The sequence below is a fragment of the Apodemus sylvaticus genome, chromosome 10 (assembly GCF_947179515.1).
Source record: "Apodemus sylvaticus chromosome 10, mApoSyl1.1, whole genome shotgun sequence".
NCBI lineage: Eukaryota > Metazoa > Chordata > Mammalia > Rodentia > Muridae > Apodemus > Apodemus sylvaticus.
In genome coordinates, this window is record NC_067481.1 from 78,947,255 (window position 1) to 78,968,811 (window position 21,557).

Here is a 21,557-nt window from a genome sequence, read left to right on the forward strand (position 1 = left end):
CTTGTGCTGGGGAAAGACAAATGCTTCAGGAAGGCAACTCCATCCGTGAAGTGCTTGTCATGTAGCCATGAAGACCTGAGTTCCAATCCCCTGGCAACCATAAAAAACACTGTGGTAGTGTGGGCCTATAATGCCAGCACCGGGGAGTTGGTGACAGGAAGGGCTCACAGGCTAGCTAGTCAGGTCACTGGGGAACTTTAGGTTCAGTAAGATATCCTGCCACAAAAAATGTAAGGTAGACAGCAGTTGAGGAACTCATCTCATTTCCACCTCTGACCTCAAACACACACACACACACACACACTAGGCATGGAAACAAACTGCCTATCTTGACTGCATCAGGATCATGCAAAGGGATAGAGTAACAACATCCCTATAAATATTTACCTCACATGTAAGTTTCCATATTGTTTTATTTGTAACCATAAATAGATTTGTTTTGTATTTTAAAAATGATTAAACCAGTTTTGCAAAGAAAATTGGAAAAGAAGCACCATGCAGTTTCCCTGCATTCAACAGGGTCTGCTTCTCACATCGAGATTGTTTCAGCCATTCTGTGCCTCAGCTAGAAAATGAGGACTGGCTTCCCAGGCAGAGGATCAAAAGAACAAAGATGGATCTCAGTGCTGCAGAACTTGATGCTGCAACAACCCCCAGTGCTAAACAAGTCTACCCGTGTGTCACTCTTTTCTTGCAATAGCCAGCCCTTCCTCAACCTCTTTGGAAAGTGCTCTTTGTTAAGTACACCTGTCACAGGCAGTATAGTGACATCCTCCTCTCTTATGCTCTAGTCAACCCTACGGGGCAAGAATTGTAGTCAGGAGCTATAAATAAAATGGTTCTTGGGTTAGATGAACTACCCAAGTTCATGGAGCTAACAAGAGGCAAAGCCTCTTGGACCCCACCCCACCTCTGTTGTGCTGCTTTTACCCCTTCAGAAAGAATGTAATCTAATGACGCATTTCACAGATGATTCCACAGTTGACTAAAACTCTGTTCTCAGTGGCATCCACATTCTAGGCACCCAAGAAAGGCTCTGCGATGCAAAAGCATTTCCCAAACTCATCTTCCCTAGAGAGGATAGTCCCACAAATAGACTGTCTCACTGGTTAAGGTGACCCATTTCCTAAGGACAATGGCACTTATACACAGATAACATTGGACATCATTATCAAACAACATACCATCAGTTATTCAGAAAACACATCTAGCAAGCTCCCAAAGGACTGATGCCTGGGACCAGCACAGTTTTATGGGGGAAGGGCAGAGTGTCTGGCCAATGGGCGTTACAGAACAGGAGTGTGGTACAGATGTGCTGCTGTGGAACTTTGAACAACCTAGGGACATGGCAAAGCCAGAGGTGGCAAAGACATCACTAACAGTATGTCTCACTATCCTACCAAGCCTGCGCACCATTACTAATTAGCTCATAGTACAGAGCAGGGAATGTCATCATACACGTGGCTCTGTTCCCACCGAGTACATAACTCAGCTCAACCATGAGTTTTACAAACATCGCTGTGTCAACAGAACCATGGCGTATGGCACTATGGCTAACTGACTAGCAAATCAGTCCCCATCATGACCCTTTAAAGGCCCTTCTCCCAAGAGCTTGCTCAGAGTCACCTCTCAGACTGAGTGAGGGAGCACTTGGGGATATTTGTTTGGGAACACCGCGGTTGATTTACAAAGGGAAGGGAAACTTCTGAAGAGTAAATTTCTGGAAACAATCAGCATTAAAGCATCATCTTGTCTCTCACCTAAAGGGACTTAATGTCTCTAATAGTAAATCTCTGAAAACAATTGGCATGAAAATAGTGTCTCCTCTCTTACTTAAGTGGATGTGATGTCTCCTCACAGAAGAAGCGCACATTGAAGGGCTCCATTGAACTCTCCAGAATCAAGTGTGTGGAGATTGTCAAGAGTGACATTAGCATCCCGTGCCACTATAAATACCCTTTTCAGGTAAGCCCGTCAGGATCGCACCCTGGACCATGGTTAGAATCCTCGGCTCTTGTGAGAGAAGATGGCGAAAGGGTGGTTCTCCCCCACGCTGAGGGCTTAGAGCAAGCCCACAGGAAAGCTTCTGTGTTCTTCTTCCAACCAGTGACATTCATTCAGCCATTCCACAAAGGCATAGACTCTTGAAGAGAAAGGTTCTTGGTTTTCCGTGGTGCTGGGCATTGAACCTGGGCCTTTACACTTGCTGTGCAAGCCCTCTGCCACTTATTACAGCCCCAGACTTGAAGAGGACCTAATTCCTGTTTCTTGCCTGGAAGTTCTGAAATTTCACAATCTGAAAAACATCTGAAGATGGTTGTGCTGTTGCAAATAGCAGCCACCTGCAGAAAGTGAATGTTTACATATAAATGTAAGAATATAAATGATAATTAAGTAGTATTAAATAAGCAATAATTTTCTTTCTTTCTTTTTTGTTTTTTGTTTTGTTTTGTTTTGTTTTTTGGATTTTGGATTTTGGTTTTTTTGAGACAGGGTTTCTCTGTGTAGCCCTGGCTGTCCTGGAACTCACCCTGTAGACCAGACTGGCCTCAAACTCATAAATCCACCTGCCTCTGCCTCCCAGAGTGCTAGGATTACAGGTGTACGCCACCACCACCCAGCCAAGCAATAATTTTCAAAGGGTCAGCAAAATGGCTTATCTGGCAGAAGCACTTACGTGCAGGCCTGGTGACCTGAGCTTCATCCCCTGATCTCAGAAAGAGGGTGGAAAGAACTCTGAGAATTGTCCTCTGACCTCCATATCCATGCACTGTCATGGTGTGTGTGTGGGGGGGGGAGAACAAAAGAAAGATTGATGGAGTTTAGAATTCAGCTTGCCGGTTGCTACTTTGGCCACATTGTAAATGTTGCGTAGCCACTTGCTACTCGAGAGCACTTTGTCGACAGCACAGGTCACAGATCTGTCTCCACTGACAGGTGAGTGTCTATCTTTTAGTCCTTATCTTGCTCACTAAGCTTTGTAGTTATCTCCTCCCACGTCCCAGAACCTCTCCTTTGCCCACCAGAAGGAAGTGATTCTTAGGCTATTTTTTTTTCCAGTGCTGGGAATTGAACCTAGGGCCCTGAGCATGCACCAGGCAAGTGTTCAAGCTCTGAGCTCCATCTCCAGCCCGGTTGGTCCATATAATGAGACACAGAAAAGAGCTTTAAAAAAAACTAGAAAAGTAACCCCCATGAGTTGGTCGCCCCCCCCCCCCATCTCTCTCCCGCCTGTCTCTTCCTCCCTCCCTTTTTAATTCTTTTTTGTATCACTGGACTGGCTTGGAAGTTGGAATCCTTCTGCCTCAGCCTCCCAGTGCTGAGATTATAGATGCCCCACCACACTCGGCCTGAGGTGGAAGTTGTAAAGACTAAAGTAAAAGAAACAGAAATCCCCAGTAATGAAACGTGCCAATCACAAATGACTTGGGGGGGGGGGCGGGCACTAATGACATTTCAGAGACTCTTGGTTTGGTTAATAGTTTCCTGCTTTAGCCTCATGCTTGGATTCTGCAAGATGCCACCAGAGAGGAAAGGCAAGCTAACACACAGGCTTTACTAAGAATTTTAAGAAAATCTTCAATTTTTGTCATCTAATACCTAACTCTTCCATACACCGGGAAGGTTTCTCTAATGACTGAAAAATTACGATCAGATATAAACATGATATCTAGTCAGGAAACCAACTTTTCTCTCTCCTGTGTATACCCACTGGTGGCATGACACCCAAGAGAAGCTGTCTACACTGGAAGGCCACAGCACCCAAGTATTTTGGTGAAAAGCACACTGGCTCCCAAGTCACCCAGATAAATGATGCTGAATACCAGAATGGACCTGACGTGGGTTCCCCATCTCTCAGTGCCCTGCTCACCTTGGACTCTGTGCTTGCAGGTCATGCATGACAACTACCTCCTGTACGTGTTTGCTCCGGACTGTGAGAGCCGGCAGCGCTGGGTGCTGACCCTTAAAGAAGGTAATTAAACTCCTGCGCTGAGTCACTGGGGCTTTGATCCTGTGCCGGGCTCCATGAAGGAACGCAGGGGACTCTGTGAGGAGCTGGTGTTCAAAATGTATCCATTTATCGTTGGTCAGTGTCTGTCATGGGCCCAGGAGCAGCAACGAGGGATTGGCCAAATCCAGCTCAGCACCTGTTCGTGTAAGGCTTCATGTAAAACATTTCAAAGGACTATATAAGCACCCACATGATCCCCTTGATTTTTGCCTCTTGGCTAGTCAAAACTAAAATATTTACTATCTGGCATTTTACAAATGGTTTGCTTACTCTAGGGGAGCAAAGAAGGTTAGGGTGAGGGCCCCTCTGGTTAGATCGCAAGGGTTGGCATCCTGCCTCTTCCTTCTGTTCTTAAGCAAGTTCCTAACTGCAGTCTCCCTAGCTGTTAAACTAGAGAGAGAAGGCACTCAGAATCTCTCTACACAGCTGCAGTGGGCAAAACACCTAGAACTAGCAACCATGGCCAATGCCCAAGAACCATTAGCATGTTTGTTTGTTTGTTTGTTTATTTGTTTGTTTGTGGAATTGTTATTTCAATTTTCTAAGTAGCCAAGGCTGACCTGGAACTCCTGATCTTCCTGCCTCCATTTCCCTAATGCTAGAAGTACAGGTGTGCACCCCCATGCCTAGTTAGCTACTTCCTCAGCCTCATGTTCCTGACAGCATAATTAGAACCCACAGCATAATTAAAACCCACATGGTGTTTAAGTCCGTGGGATGTGGAGACAGGCTGCTGTAGCGAAAATCTGGAAAGTGCCAGTTGTTAGGGATTTACCTGGACCTCCGTGTGCCTCCGTTTCCTCGGCTAGAAAGGTTATCTAAGTACAGTCTTAGGGCTGTTGTGAGAATCAGATGAGTTAGGGTGTGTACAGTGCCTTTAAAACTTTCCCTTGAGAACAGTACCTGCTCAGTGTTACTGTGCTTTACCCTTTAGCCTGAAGCCCCAGTGTGTCAGGAAACCTGCCTTCAAGCAGCCTTGAGCAGGAGTAAGGGAGCAAGCCCTTACTATGTCTGGAGCCACAATACCTTTGTCTAGAAAATGAGACTAATGTGATAACTTACAGGCTTCCAGGGTCAAATTAATCTCAAATGGGATAGGACCCAGCAAGCGCTACACCAGCCACAAAGCACGCTCAAGCCCGGTAGCCATGGCTCGCAAACAGACACCAGGTCAAACTCAGTAAAGAACCCCAGCCACACTCATTTTCCTGTTTCCTGAAGTGGGGTTTTGATATGCATTTCAAAACTGGAAGGAGCGCTAGAGATCAACTAATTTTGAGGGTGGGCTCTTGTTTTTCACTAACAGAGACCCGTTTATTCCTAACAAGTTTTACTTCAAAGTCATAGCCTAGAGGGAACAGAAGCAAATTTAGAGGGCCCCATGGCAACTCAGTTGGTAGAGTACTTACCTACCATGCATGGAGCCCTGGGTTATAACAAAGCACTATGCAGACATGACATGACATGACATGGTGGTTCCTACCTGGAATCCTGGGACATGAAACATAGAGGCAGAAGATTTGAAGTTTAACTATACCTTCAGTTTTAAAGACATGGAACCTTTCCTTACAAAAAAAATTTTTTCAAAAAAAAGGCAAAGTTGCTGTCATTCAAACAGAGATTTGGAAATGCCCACCCTCCCAACCTTCCCCTTAACCCTCAAGGCTTCATTATAGAGCCCACTCATCCAGTTGATGGCATAACAGAGAAATCTGGGGAAACTGAGGCTCAGACAAGAGTTCCCCATCCTAAAGACACACAGACAACTGGAAGCAGGTACAGGAAAGAGGCTAGATCTACTGCTGCCGCCTAATGTAGCCCGTGCTCCTTGAGTAAACAACATAGGGGTTGCCTGACTGTTCTAGTTAGGACTCGGGACACACGCGACAGACCAGTCGCAGGGAGTGAGAAGATGGGCGATGCTTCATCAACTGGCCTAGCAATGATTGCTCAGTTGTTACCAACTCTTTCAGAAACGAGGAACAACAACAGCCTGGTATCCAAGTATCACCCTAATTTCTGGATGGATGGGCGGTGGAGGTGCTGTTCCCAGCTGGAGAAGCTCGCAGGAGGCTGTGCTCCCTACGACCCAACCAAGAATGGTAAGGCTTTGGTAAAGAGTTAAAGAGGAAACCATTTCAGCTTCCCATCAGCAGGGCATTAGAGATGGACGGCTAAATTCTCTGTTTCCAGAATTCTCATTGGGGCACCTCTGTCTACCACCACCACTTTCATTCTTTTCCATGTCAAAATTGATGCACTCGAAGTATGGTCATTGGTCAACCATCTATACTAACTAGGAGCTAGTTATAGATATAATGTATATGGCACTGCCTAGTCTACTAGATCAGAATGTTCATGTTAACAAGATCCATGGGGGACAGTAAAATTTGAGAAGTACATCATTAGCCTGTTGGGGAATTCGAACAGTCTTAGACTTCTTTTTCTTTTTGTAGCTCGGACTGTCCGAGAATTCACTCTGTAGACCAGGCTGGCCTCAAACTCATAGAGTTCTGCCTGCTTCTGCCTCCCGAGTTCTGGGATTAAAATATGTGCCACCACTGTCCAGGCTGTCTGCTTAGATAGTAAAGTACACAATATTTATTTCTTTTATTGATGTCATACCATGCATATGTCTAATTATATAATTCAACCCTAAAGGTTTAAAGGGAGAGATAAAAAAAACCTCTCTGAATTTTAACTCTGGCTTCTTCTTTCCTGGTCTTCAGACTTGCCTTTGACCTACTTAGTCTCAGAGAAAAGGAATCCATAGTTTAAATGCAAAGTAGAAACAAACAAAAGTTTGTTCTTCATTTTTCCATCAAACGCTCAGTCCTGGGGTTTAGACTGTGTCTTGATTTTTATCTAATGCTGTGGTGGCTTGGATACCTCCACCTCCCACTAACTGTAGCTCTACTCATGTGCACTTCAGAGCATCATACTTTGAGCATTTACTGCTTCTGTCTTACATGAGATGGACAACCTTGAGCAGTTCAAGGTCACAGTTAGAAAGGGATAGAAAGGATTGATTACTGAACTTGCGTTTTTCTCATCTCTCAGCCTCTCCTACCACTGATACTATTTCTCATCCTGTGGTTTTTACTGCCCTGACACAATGCGGATATAACACATAGTTGGGTTTTCCATGCCTTCCTGAGTCACAGACTCTACGAGACACTTTAAAAACCACGGCTTTTCACCTTGCACTCTGGAAAGAAAGAATCAAGGTCATCAATCTGCTGACCTGCATGAATAATGTTTAGCGTTGTAGAGGTCAGTGCCTACTCTTTGGTGCTGTTGATCCTGCTGGCTGTATCCAAGCAGAAAGAATAGAAAGTTTTGTTGTGTGGATCTCCTTACAGGGTTGGCAGGATGTCTGGCTCCTGAAGGGAAGCCCTCCCAGAGACAGAGCTGGTCTCTGATTGCTTCCAATTTTTTGGACCCTCAGAGAAGTCACCTGGTGACCTAGGTCCCTAATGTCCTCAGTGCTAGAGTGGTATGAGAGAGGTCTCAGGACCCTAAGGTAATGTAATTCCCCACTGGATTCCCTTCTAATCTGCTTCCATTTTGTAGTTGTCACCATATCGGCTGCAGAGTTCATCAGCAGGGTTCATAGGCTTTCCCTCACCCAGAGACAGGTGGCTGAGGTGCTACTAGTCATCGAGTAACTCACTGTTACTGCCTCAGGGAGGGCTGGTCTTTGCAAGCTCTTCCTTGCTGTCCCCAAGAGCTGAACAGCTCTCAGCCATTCAGCCAGGGCCATGCATGTGAGGTGCAGCCATTTGGCTGATAACTTTACTGTAGCACAGCAAGCCACTGCCATCCCTTCTGACTTAGTTAAATAGCACCACTCCCCATAGTTTTAGCAGAATGGCAAGCAGCTTTGAGAAGCACACTTCACTGTGCACACAGCACATCATATCCCTGGGATAAAGGCTCATAAGATTCCTAGTGTTGAATACATCAATAGTCTATAGGCATAGGGCTTTGGGATTAAAAAAAGAAAAGAAAGAAGTCCTAGCCACATCCTTTTCTTTTCTTTTTCTTTTTATTTATTTATTGTTTGGTTACTTCTCTCATAATTGTTTTTTTTTATTTTTATTAGATATTGTCTTTATTTACATTTCATATATTATCCCCCTTTCCTCATTTCCCCTCTGAAATCCCCATATCCCATCCTCCCCTCCCCCTGCTCACAAACCCACCCACTCCCACTTCCATGTCCTGGCATTCCCTTACACTGGGGCAACAAGTCTTCACAGGACCAAGAGCCTCTCCTCTCACTGATGTCCGACAAGGCCATCCTCTGCTACCCGGCTGGAGCCATGGGTCCCTTCATGTGTCCTCTTTGGTTTGGTGGCATCCTTTTCTTGTTGTATAACTTTATGTGTTTCTTAACTTCTCTGAGCCTCTCAGGTAATTACATCATCAATGTATAGAATAATGGGCCGCTGCTTTGAACAACTGCTGGAAAACTCATTAGACTGTTAGAAGGCTCTTAGCTCACTGCCAGCCCTTGATGAGCTCTCAGTGATTGGTAACCGAGCCCGGTAGATTTTCTTATTTGTGATGAAGACATCTGAGTCTGAGATCTAGCAGCATCTGAGAAACAGAAGAATGGTTGAGAGGAAATGACTTGACAACACACGTTTCTGCCACCATAGCCAGTACTAACTACGCAGAGGGAGAATGGGAGCAGAAAGAACAAGATCACCACGGAAAGAGAAAGTGACCGATCACAGAGAATGGGCTCATTCAGGTCATTTTAGGGTTAATCCATTTTTCTGGTCCAAGTCCCATGCTAAATAGAAACTAGATGTGACCACACACGCACACACACACTGTGTGTGTGCGTGTGTGTGTTTGTGTGTGCGTGTGTGTGTGTGTGTGTGTGTGTGTGTGTGTGTTTTGCTGGTGATTAAACCTGCTATTCTTGGATACAAATGATCAACCATTGAATTTTTAATAACCCCAACCCAGAAGCCTAAGCTCTGGTTGTATATGATTTCTTTGTCTGTTCTCTGTATACACCAGCCAATGAGATTGAGCTCTAGTATCCACATGAGTCTTACCTGCGACATCTGTGCTGTGGGCTGTCTTCAGATCTACCATGTGTAGGGATGAAGGCTTTCTAGCCTGCCTATACAGCCCGTTCTCTTATCTCTAGTGCTTAAGATCTTCCTACTGAACTATAAGCTATGCACATACCTCTATGGCCTCACCTCTCCTCTCTCTCTCTCTCTCTCTCTCTCTCTCTCTCTCTCTCTCTCTCTCACACACACACACACACACACACACACACACACTACTTTTGGTCCATTTCAAGGCCTGGCCTGTGATGTGTATGACATAAGGAATATAGTCCCCAGATCAACCAAGAGACAGAGATGCAGATAGGGATAAGAAAGGAGAAAAGAAGCAAGAAGAATGAGAGCTGAGTGAAAGGAGACATGAAGACACAAGTGAGAGAAAGAGAAAGATTGATTTGAAAGTGTATAGTTTGAGTGAGACATCGAGGCCATATATTTAAATGCCTCAAGACAACTAAAAGCAATCTCAGCCCACTCAGAAAGCGCAGAGCCCTCCCACCTCATCAGACCTGCAGTGGCATCAGGAAGGTGGTGAGTCACTGTCTCTGAGTCACATATTCCCACTCCTGATCTCAGAAGGTAACATGAGTATTCACGAAAGTCTACCCGCAGAGAAGAGCCCAAATCTTGGCTCTTCCCCAGTCAGAGGATACAGAAGAAAATCCCAAAATACTGACTTCTGGAAGTTTCTAGTATCTTCTAGAAAAGGGAATTGGAAACTAGCAAGTGCAAGAGATGAAAGACAGGTTCTACCAAAGTTGATTCCGGACTCTCTATTTCATTATCCCCTTCTGCCCCTTTCTCTGTTTCTCTCCGTGGGCCCCTTTTCTCTGAAAGGCTGTGGTTTCATGTTCATTTTCTTTCTCTGTTTTTATTGTTTCAGCTTCAAAGAAGCCTCTTCCTCCTACTCCTGAAGACAACAGGGTAAGTGACGTGGGCTTATGTCTATAAGCCCACCTGTGGTCTCTGTTAGGTCTGTTTGGTTGTGGTAGACAGCTATTGGGGTATGTTTAACAAATTGGGTTTGGGGGTGCTATGTAGTGCAGTGGCTCGCGACTTCCCTAATGCTGTCACCCTTTAAAATAGCTCCTTATATCATGGTGACCCCCAACAATAAAATTATTTTCATTGCTATTTTATAACTGTAATTATGCTGCTATTATGAATCATAATGTAAATATCTGATATGTGACCATTGTGAAAAGGTCCTTTGGTCCCCGAAGGGATCAGGACACGCAGGTTTAGAACCACTAACTAAGTGACTCTGTCCACTAAAAGGACCACTAAGGCTCTGAGCCACCACCTTGCTATACACAGTCCACAAACACTGGTACCAAGCTGTTTTTATGCCTCACCATACTGAGCATTACTCAAGCAGCCTCCTGGCAGCCGGGGCTTGCAAACCCACTGCCCTCTTTTTCCCCTTAGAAGGCCCACCCACTGCTCTCTCTGAAGTTACCCTGTTCCTCCCTTGCCCTCAATGTCAGTGAAAGTAAAGCCAGAATTTGCTGTTTGTCCGTCTCTCCTCCAGCTCCACCATGGACTTTAGGGTTCCTTAGAGATGCAGTGCCTGTGGTGTTTTGTGAGCACTTTCATCTCAAGGGTTTGGATCCCTCCATGTCGTCCACATGTCTAAATCCATTGCAATGTTTCTCTTATTCCTTGCCACTTGAAGTCATTTCCCTCTTCCCCTCTTCCCTGCAGGGCAATGGCATCTTGGGTTGTCATATAGAGAAACAACATTTAACATCATGCTTTCGGGCCCTGTGGTCCATCCCAGCTTCATTTCTCTTGCTGTTGTAAGATAACCTGACCAAAAGCAGCTTAGGGGAGGAAAGGGGTTACTAGGCTTAAATTCCAGGTCATAGTCTATCCTTGAGGAAAGTTAAGGCATTCACTCAAGGCAGGAACTTGTAGGCAGGCTGGATTGCTAGTCCACACAGCCTTACCTCCAACCAAGGAACCTACTTCAAAGCCAACCACAGATGCGTGTTACCTAGCTAGTTTTCTGATGTTTTTCACGCTTACCTGCCCAAGGAATGGTGCTGCCCACAGTGAGCTGGACCCTCCTACATCAACAAGAAGGCAATCCCCCACAGACATGCTCATAAGCCAATCTGATCTAGGAAGTTCCTCAATTCTCAATCTCTTCTAAGATACTTCTTAGTTGTTATCAGGTTGATAGCTAAAGCTTCTTGAGACTCTGGCCCTCTTTTCTACGATACCAACCCTTGATTTAATTTAGTGATTCTCAACCACATCATACCTAATGTCCACACTTTATGAGAAATGCTGTGTAAAGATTCTTCTGTTACCCTGAGGGGAAATCCATTAAGTAGAGGCTGGAGAGATGACTCAGCAGTAAAGAGCAATGACTGCTCTTAGAGAAGATCCAAGTTCTGTTCCCACACCTGTATAGGTTATAGCCAGCTGCCTGAAACTCCAGCTCCAGCTGATCTAGTGCTTTCTCCTGGCCTTGGCGAGCACCACTACTCACACACACACACACACACACACACACACACACACACACACACACGCACACACGCACACACGCACACACACACACACATGCATTAAGAAAACGAAAAATAAATATTTTTTAAAAATCTTAAATAGGACAACATATATAAACAAATACCTCTAAAGAGAATCAAGAAATATATTGTAATATTGAAAACAGAAAAACAGAATAAATTGTATTTGTTAATGTAAATATGGCGCTATGAGTGTATGGGAAGTCATGATGCAATAAGCCACTGCCAAACTCATTGACAGAACCCACTGTTTTTGGCAACTTAAGTGCAGTAGATGCAGGGATGTTTTCTTGATGGTTAGTTCTACTGTTTCCATGAGTAATAATATTTTCCAGAAGGGCAAGCAATTCCCCAAAGCAGTCTAAGTTAAACCAAGGGTAAACCCTCAAGGCAGAGGTAGTGGCACTCCTGGACAAACCGGCCCTTTGTGTTGGGTTAAAGTGAGACCTACCCTTTGGGTCTTTTTGAATATTGTAAAAGTCCACTAAGCAACAGAGGCCTCTTGTATATTATAATCCTATGCAGGGTTTCCCCCCATGTGAATGTCTGTTAGGACATTCAGAAGTTGGAAAGTCTGTGAGCCACTGCAGAACATTTTGCCTTCATGGTGCTTGACTTTTAAATACCTGTAGTACATTCGTTAACATCTGACTCCCCCACTAAGTGTTCTGCATGACCCCTGGGAAGTGTACCACCATTGTCTGAAACTCCAGCTTAGCCTTTTGCCTTTTCCTCTTAAGGGTTAGTTGGAGAGTTGGATCTACAGTACCATGAACAGCATGTCACTTTGGTAGCTTCTTCCAGTGCCTCGAACACAGTTCATCCACTGTTGGTTCTCCAAAGAGCAAAGAGCCCATGGATCTGAGTTCATGCACTCAGATCCATGGGCTCTTTGCTCTTTGGAGAACCCAGCCCACCACCTTACTTCAAGCCCCACAAAATCCCTTCAGTGTACTCAGAATCGTGGCTTCTCAACACTACATCCCCTTCTAACCAGTAGCTCAATCTTTTCCCATATTTACCCTGTCCCTAAATCTGTCACTCAGTACTCAAGTGTGCTCATCTTGATCTCTGGCAGTTGTTTGTCTTGTGAGCTGTTCGTATCATTAATATCTTGTGCTAGTTGAAATATGGTTTGGGACAGAGGCATAGGCGAAGGTGTCTGCGAGTGGAAGAGAGGCACCATGTGTTACTGTGGAGGGAACACTGAGATGAATTCTCCAGGAGTGGACTATGTCTGTTCCCTGCCATGACATCTGATTTCCCATTCTGAATGAAAGCATCGGTGGAATGGACCCTTGAGGCCCTCCTAGCCTCTGGTTTGACGGATTTGGGCAAACCCATGAATCAGATGAGCCAACATAGAAACGAATAAATTTGTGTGAAAAGTGAATGTCTTCTTGGAATTCAGTGAGATCAGCATCTGCCTCACAGAATGCAGGAAGTGGGGACTGCTGATGTGTGTATCTGTTCACCTCCACAATTCTAACCCGTACAGAACGCCTACTTGACAAAAACAGCTGCCTCTACAAATGACCCCAGTGATAGCAGGAGCTAACAAGTTGACCTAACCCAAATCCAGAATCCCAGGGACTCAACCCCTGCTTGTGTCTTTTCTTGGTTTTGTTGTCTCTCCCCCAGAGGTCATTTCAGGAACCTGAAGAAACCCTGGTCATTGCCTTGTACGACTACCAAACCAACGATCCTCAGGAGCTGGCGCTGCGGTGTGACGAAGAGTACTACCTGCTGGACAGCTCTGAGATCCACTGGTGGCGCGTTCAAGACAAGAATGGGTAAGACAGCCAGGCCGTGGTGGCACACGCCTTTAATCCCAGCATTTGGGAGGCAGAGGCAGGCAGATTTCTGATTCAAGGCCATTCTGGTCTACAGAGTGAGTTCCAGGACAGCCAGGCCTACACAGAGAAACCCTGTCTCCTAAAAACAAAAAAACAAAAAAACAACAAAAGAAAGAAAGAAAGAAAGAAAGAAAGAAAGAAAGAAAGAAAGAAAGAAAGAAAGAAAGAAAGAAAGAAAGAAAGAAAGAAAGAAAGAAAGAAAGAAAGAAAGAAAGAAAGAAAGAAAGAAAGAGAAAGAAAGAAAGAAAGAAAAAGAAAGAAAGAAAGAAAGGGTAAGGCAAGCGCATGGCTACTGTAGGGACAAAACAACTTCAGGAAGGAATGTATGTCCCATCTCCTGCTGCTGCCCTGAGGCTGAGCAGGGATGCTTCCAATGCCATACACACTCCCTCCACCTCATCTTAAGCCACAGTCTTCAACCTGTCTAAATGCCCATTTATTTTCCACTCATTCTGTTATGTCCTTGAGTTTTAAAATACATTTTAAATACACCACATTGTGATGTAAGTAGAAAGAAAAGGCAGGTAAGATGACCCAGAGCAGTGGTCATGGTAGAAAGTCCCAGACAGCACCAGTGACTCTGTTATGAGAACTGTCATTAAATCATGTATGGACAAGGTTCTGCAAATACTAACGACTTACTCTGGGGCATGGATGAAAAACATCTCAAGAGTCCTTGTCTAACATGAAACAATTACTGTGACCAATATACTAATACAATATACAATATTCTAATATACTAATATCAAGTGTTAATATTATGAAGTACTGTGTGTACCATATGTGTGCATTGGGTCTGGAATTACAGGTGGTTGTGAGCCACCATGTTAGTGATTATGGGAGTCAAACCCAGGGCCTCTGTAAGAGCAACAAGTGCTCTTAACCACTGGGCCATTTCTGCAGCCCCTTCTGTGTTATTGTGAACAAAGTTTGACTGAAGACCAGGCATTGTTTACATAGCATAACATGCATACATACATGTGCACATGCATCCCAATTCTAAGTATGGAAAGGTTGAGTTATGGTAAGTCATAGTAGATGAGAGTTTAATTTTACCAAATTTACATACCTTCCAACAAGATTATAGAAAAGCAAGCATTGGCTATCATTAAGCTTTGAGAGCACAGAAGAAGGATATCTTTCTGTATGTTGGCAGAATCTGGAGACATTTTTACATGACATCAAGTTTAAATAACTCATTTTACCGGTTAAAACTGGAAACCAAGAGAGATGACGGGACTCTTTATCAGCTTTCTGGTGCTGTGGGGTGAATACAGAGCACCTTCAGGATCTACAAAGCTATCACAATGTAAAAATGTATTGGGAATGTGGATTGCTTTTGCCATGCTGTTTTTCATTTCTCTATGATTAATTTCAACACAAATTAAGGTGGTGCTTCACCTTGGCATCCAGTCTGCCCTTGACCTTTATTTGTAATCCTGTACAGGGTCTCAAACTGTAGCTCAGGCTGGCCTGGAACTCACCAGGTAACCCAGGCTGGCCTGGAACTCAACGTGTAACCCAGGCTGGCCTCAGACTCACAGCTAGCTTCCTGCTTCAGCCTCCTCAGTGCTAAGGAGTGCTAAGATCAGTGCTAAGATCACAAACAGAGGCCGTCTGCTTGCTTGACCTTGTCCTCCTTCTCCTGGTTCTTTATCCAAAGGTGCTCAAGCAGGGAGGTTTTAAATCCAAACATGGATTGCACCAGCTGGGAACAGTCTTAAAGGCCTGTAGGTGGAAAGTTGGGCTTTTATATCTCAATTATTTTGATTTCCATACTGGGAAATGATTGTATAAATTGGAAAATTACTGATTATCACAAAAATTAATTATAGAAAATACAATTTGAAAAGTATTTTTTTCCAGTAGAGGAAATTTCCTGTTGAGAGCAGGCAGCAAGCAGAGAGACTTTTAAGTAAAATAGCCATTCATTATTTTATATATATATATATATATGTGTGTATGTGTGTGTGTGTGTGTGTGTGTGTGTGTGTGTGTAATTAACTAATATATATATTGGTTTTTAGTAAAATAGCCATTCGTTATTATATATATATATGTATATATATATATATAATTAACTAATATATATATTGGGGTTTTTTTTGGTTTTGGTTTTTTCGAGACAGGGTTTCTCTGTATAGCCCTGGCTGTCCTGGAACTCACTCTGTAGACCAGGCTGGCCTCGAACTCAGAAATCTACCTGCCTCTGCCTCCCAGAGAACTGGAATTACAGGCGTGCACCACCACCGCCCAGCTATATTTTATGTTTTTGCTGGAGCACATTGCTTTCAACCAAAAGTGTTACTTTTATGAGCTATCTCACTTCAATTTCTTATGCCTTTTGACAAAAGCCAAATACTGTGAGGGTTCCCATTCTTAAATGACATCTGTGGATTAAATCTATTAAATGAAGATATGAAAATCACTCCTTTGCTAATCAACACCTGTTTTCCTTTTTACAGGCATGAAGGGTATGCACCAAGCAGTTACCTGGTGGAAAAATCTCCAAATAACCTTGAAACCTATGAGTAAGATAGTGTACTTTTTTGACTCACTTATTTGTGTATTGCTTATCTGTTTTTGTTTGTTTGTCTGTTTGGTTGGTTGTTTTATTGAGTCAGGGTCTTATTGGGTAGCCTTGGCTGGTCTAGAATTCACTATGGAGACCAAGGTGGCCTAAAGCTCAGAGATTGGCCTGTCTCTGCCTCTTAAGTCTGCAGATAAAGGCATGTGCCACCATACCTGTTACAATTAAGTTTTTAGAACGACAATACTAAGGTTTTCTTCCCAAGTCAAGCATAAATTATTGATTATCTATAAAAGTGTCCAGTGGTTCCCCTTTTGGCCTGCTTTCTTTTCTTCTAGTCGCTGATCACTGAAACAATAAGGGTTTAGTGAGTGTAGTTAGTAATATACCTTCTCTTTCTATAATGGGATAGTTCTTAGGGGCCTGGAGAAGAGTCTGTAGAAGAGGAGATCCTGGGAATCCCAAGTGTTGGTGTCATTTGAGAAAGAAAATCCCTGTGAATAATGGATAATATATCTATCACCTGACTTAACGCATGGTTAAAAACAGTATTGCCGATAACAGAACAACATTCAAACCTACAGACATTCAGAATCTCACTGGGCTGTGCTGAGTGTTTATTACTAAGCTGTAACTTCGAAAGAGTTTATAGATTTAATTTTGGTAGAAATATCAAATGTGTGTTAGATAAAATTTGAGACTGCATACCAAGTACCCGCCTAGCTCAGAGGCTGGAAGGTCTACCCCAGCGCTTAGCTCTCATTCCTGATGACATTCCCCACTAAAGAGAACTGTGATTTCTGGAAACAGCCGGGAATGCAGGCTCCAGGGTCGAGGCAAGGGAGGAACAAGGTGAACTTGGGATATCTTCTTGTGCTAAAAAGCAAAGAACTAATCTTTTTTTGAAATTGTGTTTCAGTGATGTAATCAAGTCAAACAGGCACAGAAGTGAGGTGTTTGTTTTTTTAAAAGCTCCTACTGACCACCCTGAAACAGTTGAGTATCAAAATAAAGAAGGATAGTAGTAGACTATAACTCATAATAAATAATACCTAAATGGATAGGTAGGCAAATAACTATACAAATAAGACAAAGTTCTTTCTTAGGAGGGTTCCAAGCAGTGGGGGTGGGAGGCTGACAAAGCTTGAAGACCAGGATTTGTCGCTCAGAGTGTCAGTTCTGGCAAAATCAACGGATGCTGCATCCAGGGGGTAAACTATCATACTCCCTGGTATGATATTTGTAAGATCAAAGGTACCCCTTCCTAAATCAATTGTAACTACAAAATAGAGCTAACTGGTAGACTCCATCTTATGACCAACATTCATCTCAACATGACTCCAAAATATTGCCCATTATCCCTGCCCCAAAGCATGCACAATATGAATTTAATCACAAGGATACAGAAAACAGTCCGAATTAAGTAATACTTCTATAAAATATTGCCTTCATTCTTCAAAAGCAATTAAGTATGATGAGGCTGCAAGGGGCTGAAAAACCCTGTTAAAGGAAACGAAGGAATGTAGTGACTAAATGCACGAGTAACCCTGGATTGTGTTTATAACCATAAAAAATGTTTTGTTACCAACACAATATGGGGGAAAGTAATACAATTTTGATAAGGTCTGCAAGTAGACAATACATAGAGATATTGATATTAAAATTCAATAATTAAATTAAAATTCAAATTTTTTTTTTGGAAACAAAAAAAAAATCATGGAAACATACCATGGAGTACTTAGGAGTAAAAGTCTGCTCTCAAGTAGAAAAAAGTTGCCAGGGCCGCTGAGATGGCTCATTGGGTAAAGTGCCTGCTGTTCACTGGCAACAATGTCCTGGGTGTGAATCCCAATGTGCATAAAGATGAGAGACTATAGTTCCATGGCATTGTCTTCTGACCTCTGCACTCATACACCATGGTGAGTGTGCAACACACACACACACACCATATACACACAATCATAAATAAATACAATGATTAAGTATACCTAACCATCTTTCTAAATTATCTACAGAGAGTAGCAAATATGTAAGCATTCAGCCACTGGTTCATCTAGGTAAAGGATCAATAGGAGTTCCTTTATATTATTGTCTTATAACTTTTCTGCAAGTTTGAAATCTTTCAAACTTTATTATTACTGTGCACACAAGAGCGTGCTTGTGTGTGCCATGAAAGCTATGTGGAGGTCAGAGGACAAATTCCTGGAGTTGGTTCTCGTCTCCCACCCCTGTGATCCAGGGATTGAACTCATACTGTCTCAGCAATCGCCTTTACTAGCTGAGCCAGCTCGCCTGCCTTGAGTTGTGGAGCCCAGTCCAAGTGAGTACATCCACAAAACACTCCCCTCCCTACGGTTCAGGGAACTTTGTAAGAGATGAGGCAGAAGGATTGTAGGATCCAGAATATTTGGGAGTTTACTGTGAGACAGAATCTCCTAGTACTGGCAAAAGCTACACCCATAAAGTCTCACCGACACAACCGTTCAACCATGAGCTGAACAAGGGTGACACCAGTGAACCTGCCAAACCGGATGGAGGGATGCCCACAAGGCCTCAACCCTACCAAAGAACTAGGGGAAACTGAGGAAAAAGCACATCGGTTGGTCATCCAGTGCCAAATGGGCAATCTTGAAAGCATACACACAGCATTATGCGCACTGAGTAGGTTTTAGTTAGGATGAGGTATAAAAGCAGTGAAAAAAAAGAGACTTTGAATTTGAAAGAGATCAGGGAAGGTATATGGAGGAGTTTGGATGGAAAAGAAGGGAGAAATGTCTTAATTAAATTATAATTTCAAAAATTAAAAGAGGGAGAAGAGAGAAGGAGGAGAAGGGAAGGGAAGGGGGAGGGGTGGAGGGAGGGATGGAGAGGGAGGAAGAAAGGGAAAGAAGGATAGCTAAGTGCTAGCCTGAGACTAAGCTAGTAGGCAGATGCCCCTGTGGTGTCTGTTTTACGCTCCTCCCCTGAGGTCCTCCCTTGGCTTCTCTTGATGATGGACTGTAACCTAAAGATGAAACAAATCTTCCCACGAAAATATAAAAATTAGTACTCATTAAATGTAAAACATAAGAGAAGAAAGATAAGATAACCAGAACCTCCGCTAACCCATTAGGATTCGATGGCCAGTGCAATGGTTTCTGCAATGTGAACAGATGCCAGGAACCAGTGCTATCATTTCCTTAATAGTGTTTTGATCAAATATGTGTGAATAGCCTCTCCCTGAGATGAGAGATGATTCATCCTTTCCAAGAATGTTTGTGCTGAGATGAAACATAGATGAGAGATACTTAGCTGAAATAGTTGTTTTATAGTCACTGCCTTTGAAGGGGAAAAAAATGGTTGTTTATTTCAAACGACTGCTGCCTGACTGAATAGCTGTGTTTGTTTTGGCCTCTGATCAAAATCCCTTTGTTTAGGATTTGAGGAGCAAATTTAAGGCCTCAACAAAATAAAGCAGCAGCGGGGGAATTGATGGACCCCTGAGGGCAAGTAAAAATGTAGATCCCCCTACCTAAAGGAATCTTAAGTCATTTTCATAATAAAAACCATATGGTCTGTGAACCAGTTTGCACCACGCACTACCAATTTGCATTTCCTGGGTTATGACGTCCCTGCTAGAAAATGATATAACATAAGGAAACATTCTGATATTTAATATATAGCTAGATATAGGAAAGCTACCCACACTTATTATTCTTTAACTTAATTTTGACTACTTTAAGGTGAGTTTTGCATAAGAACTCAAAAATATACCACCTGCTAAAATCTCGTGGGTTGATAATTTAACTGGATTCAGGTTTTCTGCCTTAGCCTAAAAGCAGGGCTTTGGCCAAGTTCCAGCAGCTTACTAGTTCTTGGGGGTGGGTTCCATGACCTACAGTGTACCCCGAAACTGCAGATAGTTTTGAACTCAGTATGTCCTGTGCTTTCCCTCTATACACAGCCTGTGGGGAAGCTCACTTTAAATTGGGTACATTGAGAGATTAACACTAATGGCTCGGGATGAAATGGAAGTCATAACAATATACTGACATAAAATTGCCATTGTAGCTACTCTTGCACAGAGTAAGTGGTCACTTGAACACAAACACAGCAATGTTGTGGCACTGTATCTGGTGACCCACACAGCGACCAAGTGACTAATAAGTAGGCATTGCATGTAAGTCGGTTTGCTGTTTCAAGGGTGACTTACACCCTAGATAATCACGATGAGATTTCATCATGCTACTCAGAACTTACAATTAGACTTGATAATTTCTAGAATTGTCCCTCTCATATTTTCTGGGACCATGGGCTGAGCGTGGGCAACTGAAATCACAAAACAGCAAAACTGCAAAAGAAAGGCCACTGTACCCTGGCCCTCTGTGAGCTTTGATCCCTCCCCGGGTGAAGAAAGGATCAGACAAGACAGAGGCAAGGGAAACACTTCACTGCAGACATCTTTTCCCTCCCCTGTGCACTGAACTTAAGCAGACCTCAGTCTATGAGCGTGACACTATTGTCTGCTGAACCCAGACCTGGCTCACACTCTAGAGCCCAGACCTAGCGACCCGTATGCATTGCTTGGCGCTTGGATGCGGTGGAGCAGACTTGCTGTTCACCCAGGAGCCCATGGTGGAGGTGTCCAGTCTGCTCTGCCACAGTGCGTTAAAAACTTAGTGGAATCCCCTGGTTCACTCCTTCTTGGATGCTCTCAAGTAGCCAAACAAGTTCCGTAGACACTATTTCTTCCCCACCTAGAGCTCCAAAAACAAATTGTCAACTGATGGCCATTCTCCTTTTGTTGTAGGCTTTCTGGTGCAGAACTGAGACCCTGTGGGCTTCCTTTACCGGGAACTAACTTATTATGCCAGCCCTCATGCTTCTAGAGAATTATTATCCAAGTGCTAGAGAACGCTGAAAGTTACTGGGCTGAGGCTTTTATTCATGTCTCCTTTGGCTTTTACACATCTCGTATACGAGAGCACATATTCAGTTGGATACGTTACACTACCGTTAATGGCTGGAATGAGGAAGGATGGGGGAGTAAGGGGCTGAAGGAGGGATGTGCTGCGCCCACACATCCCCACAGGACTACTGACCAACTTGCACGTCTGCACATCCTCCCGCCTGGGCTACTGATGGTGCTACACACACACACACACACACACACACACACACACACACACGTGCCCGGACAGTGAAGAGCCTGCATGGCCATTGCCTGCCTGTCTTCTTCTTAGCCCTGGGGAGCCCCTCCTCCCCCACCGCACTTCCTCTTCTCTAAGTGATTGGGATGGTCAAGCTATGTCTCCGCATTTTAACAACATTCAGAAACTCCATTCTTAAAAATTATTCCTGGTTTCGCCATTTACTAATTACACTCATCAATTACAAAAGCTGTGCAAAACGTCTGCCCCCCCCCCCCCCGATCTTAAGAAGAAAATACAACAACTGTTTTTTTTTAAAGGATATTTGCTAAACTTGCAAATGAGTCTTAACATTTTTTTACAGCTGCCTGTCCCCCTCCCACCTACAGCCGCCCACTGGCAT

General features: G+C 43.6%; 1 protein-coding gene across 4 annotated transcripts in view; it reads left to right on the top strand.

The window, feature by feature from the left end:
• The window catches only part of Itk (IL2 inducible T cell kinase), a 116,463-nt gene that overhangs the window by 73,152 nt on the left and 21,754 nt on the right, over positions 1-21,557 (top strand). For 3 of the 4 annotated variants that reach the window (XM_052194776.1, XM_052194778.1, XM_052194779.1), the window contains exons 2-7: positions 1,861-1,965; positions 3,892-3,973; positions 5,986-6,114; positions 9,986-10,026; positions 13,281-13,432; positions 15,961-16,026. In XM_052194776.1, the coding sequence (XP_052050736.1) occupies positions 3,895-3,973; positions 5,986-6,114; positions 9,986-10,026; positions 13,281-13,432; positions 15,961-16,026 (467 nt within the window). In that variant the 5' untranslated portion in view covers positions 1,861-1,965; positions 3,892-3,894. Of the gene's footprint in view, positions 1-1,838; positions 1,966-3,891; positions 3,974-5,985; positions 6,115-9,985; positions 10,027-13,280; positions 13,433-15,960; positions 16,027-21,557 lie in introns of all 4 variants that reach the window. The other variant, XM_052194777.1, reaches the window with a different exon arrangement.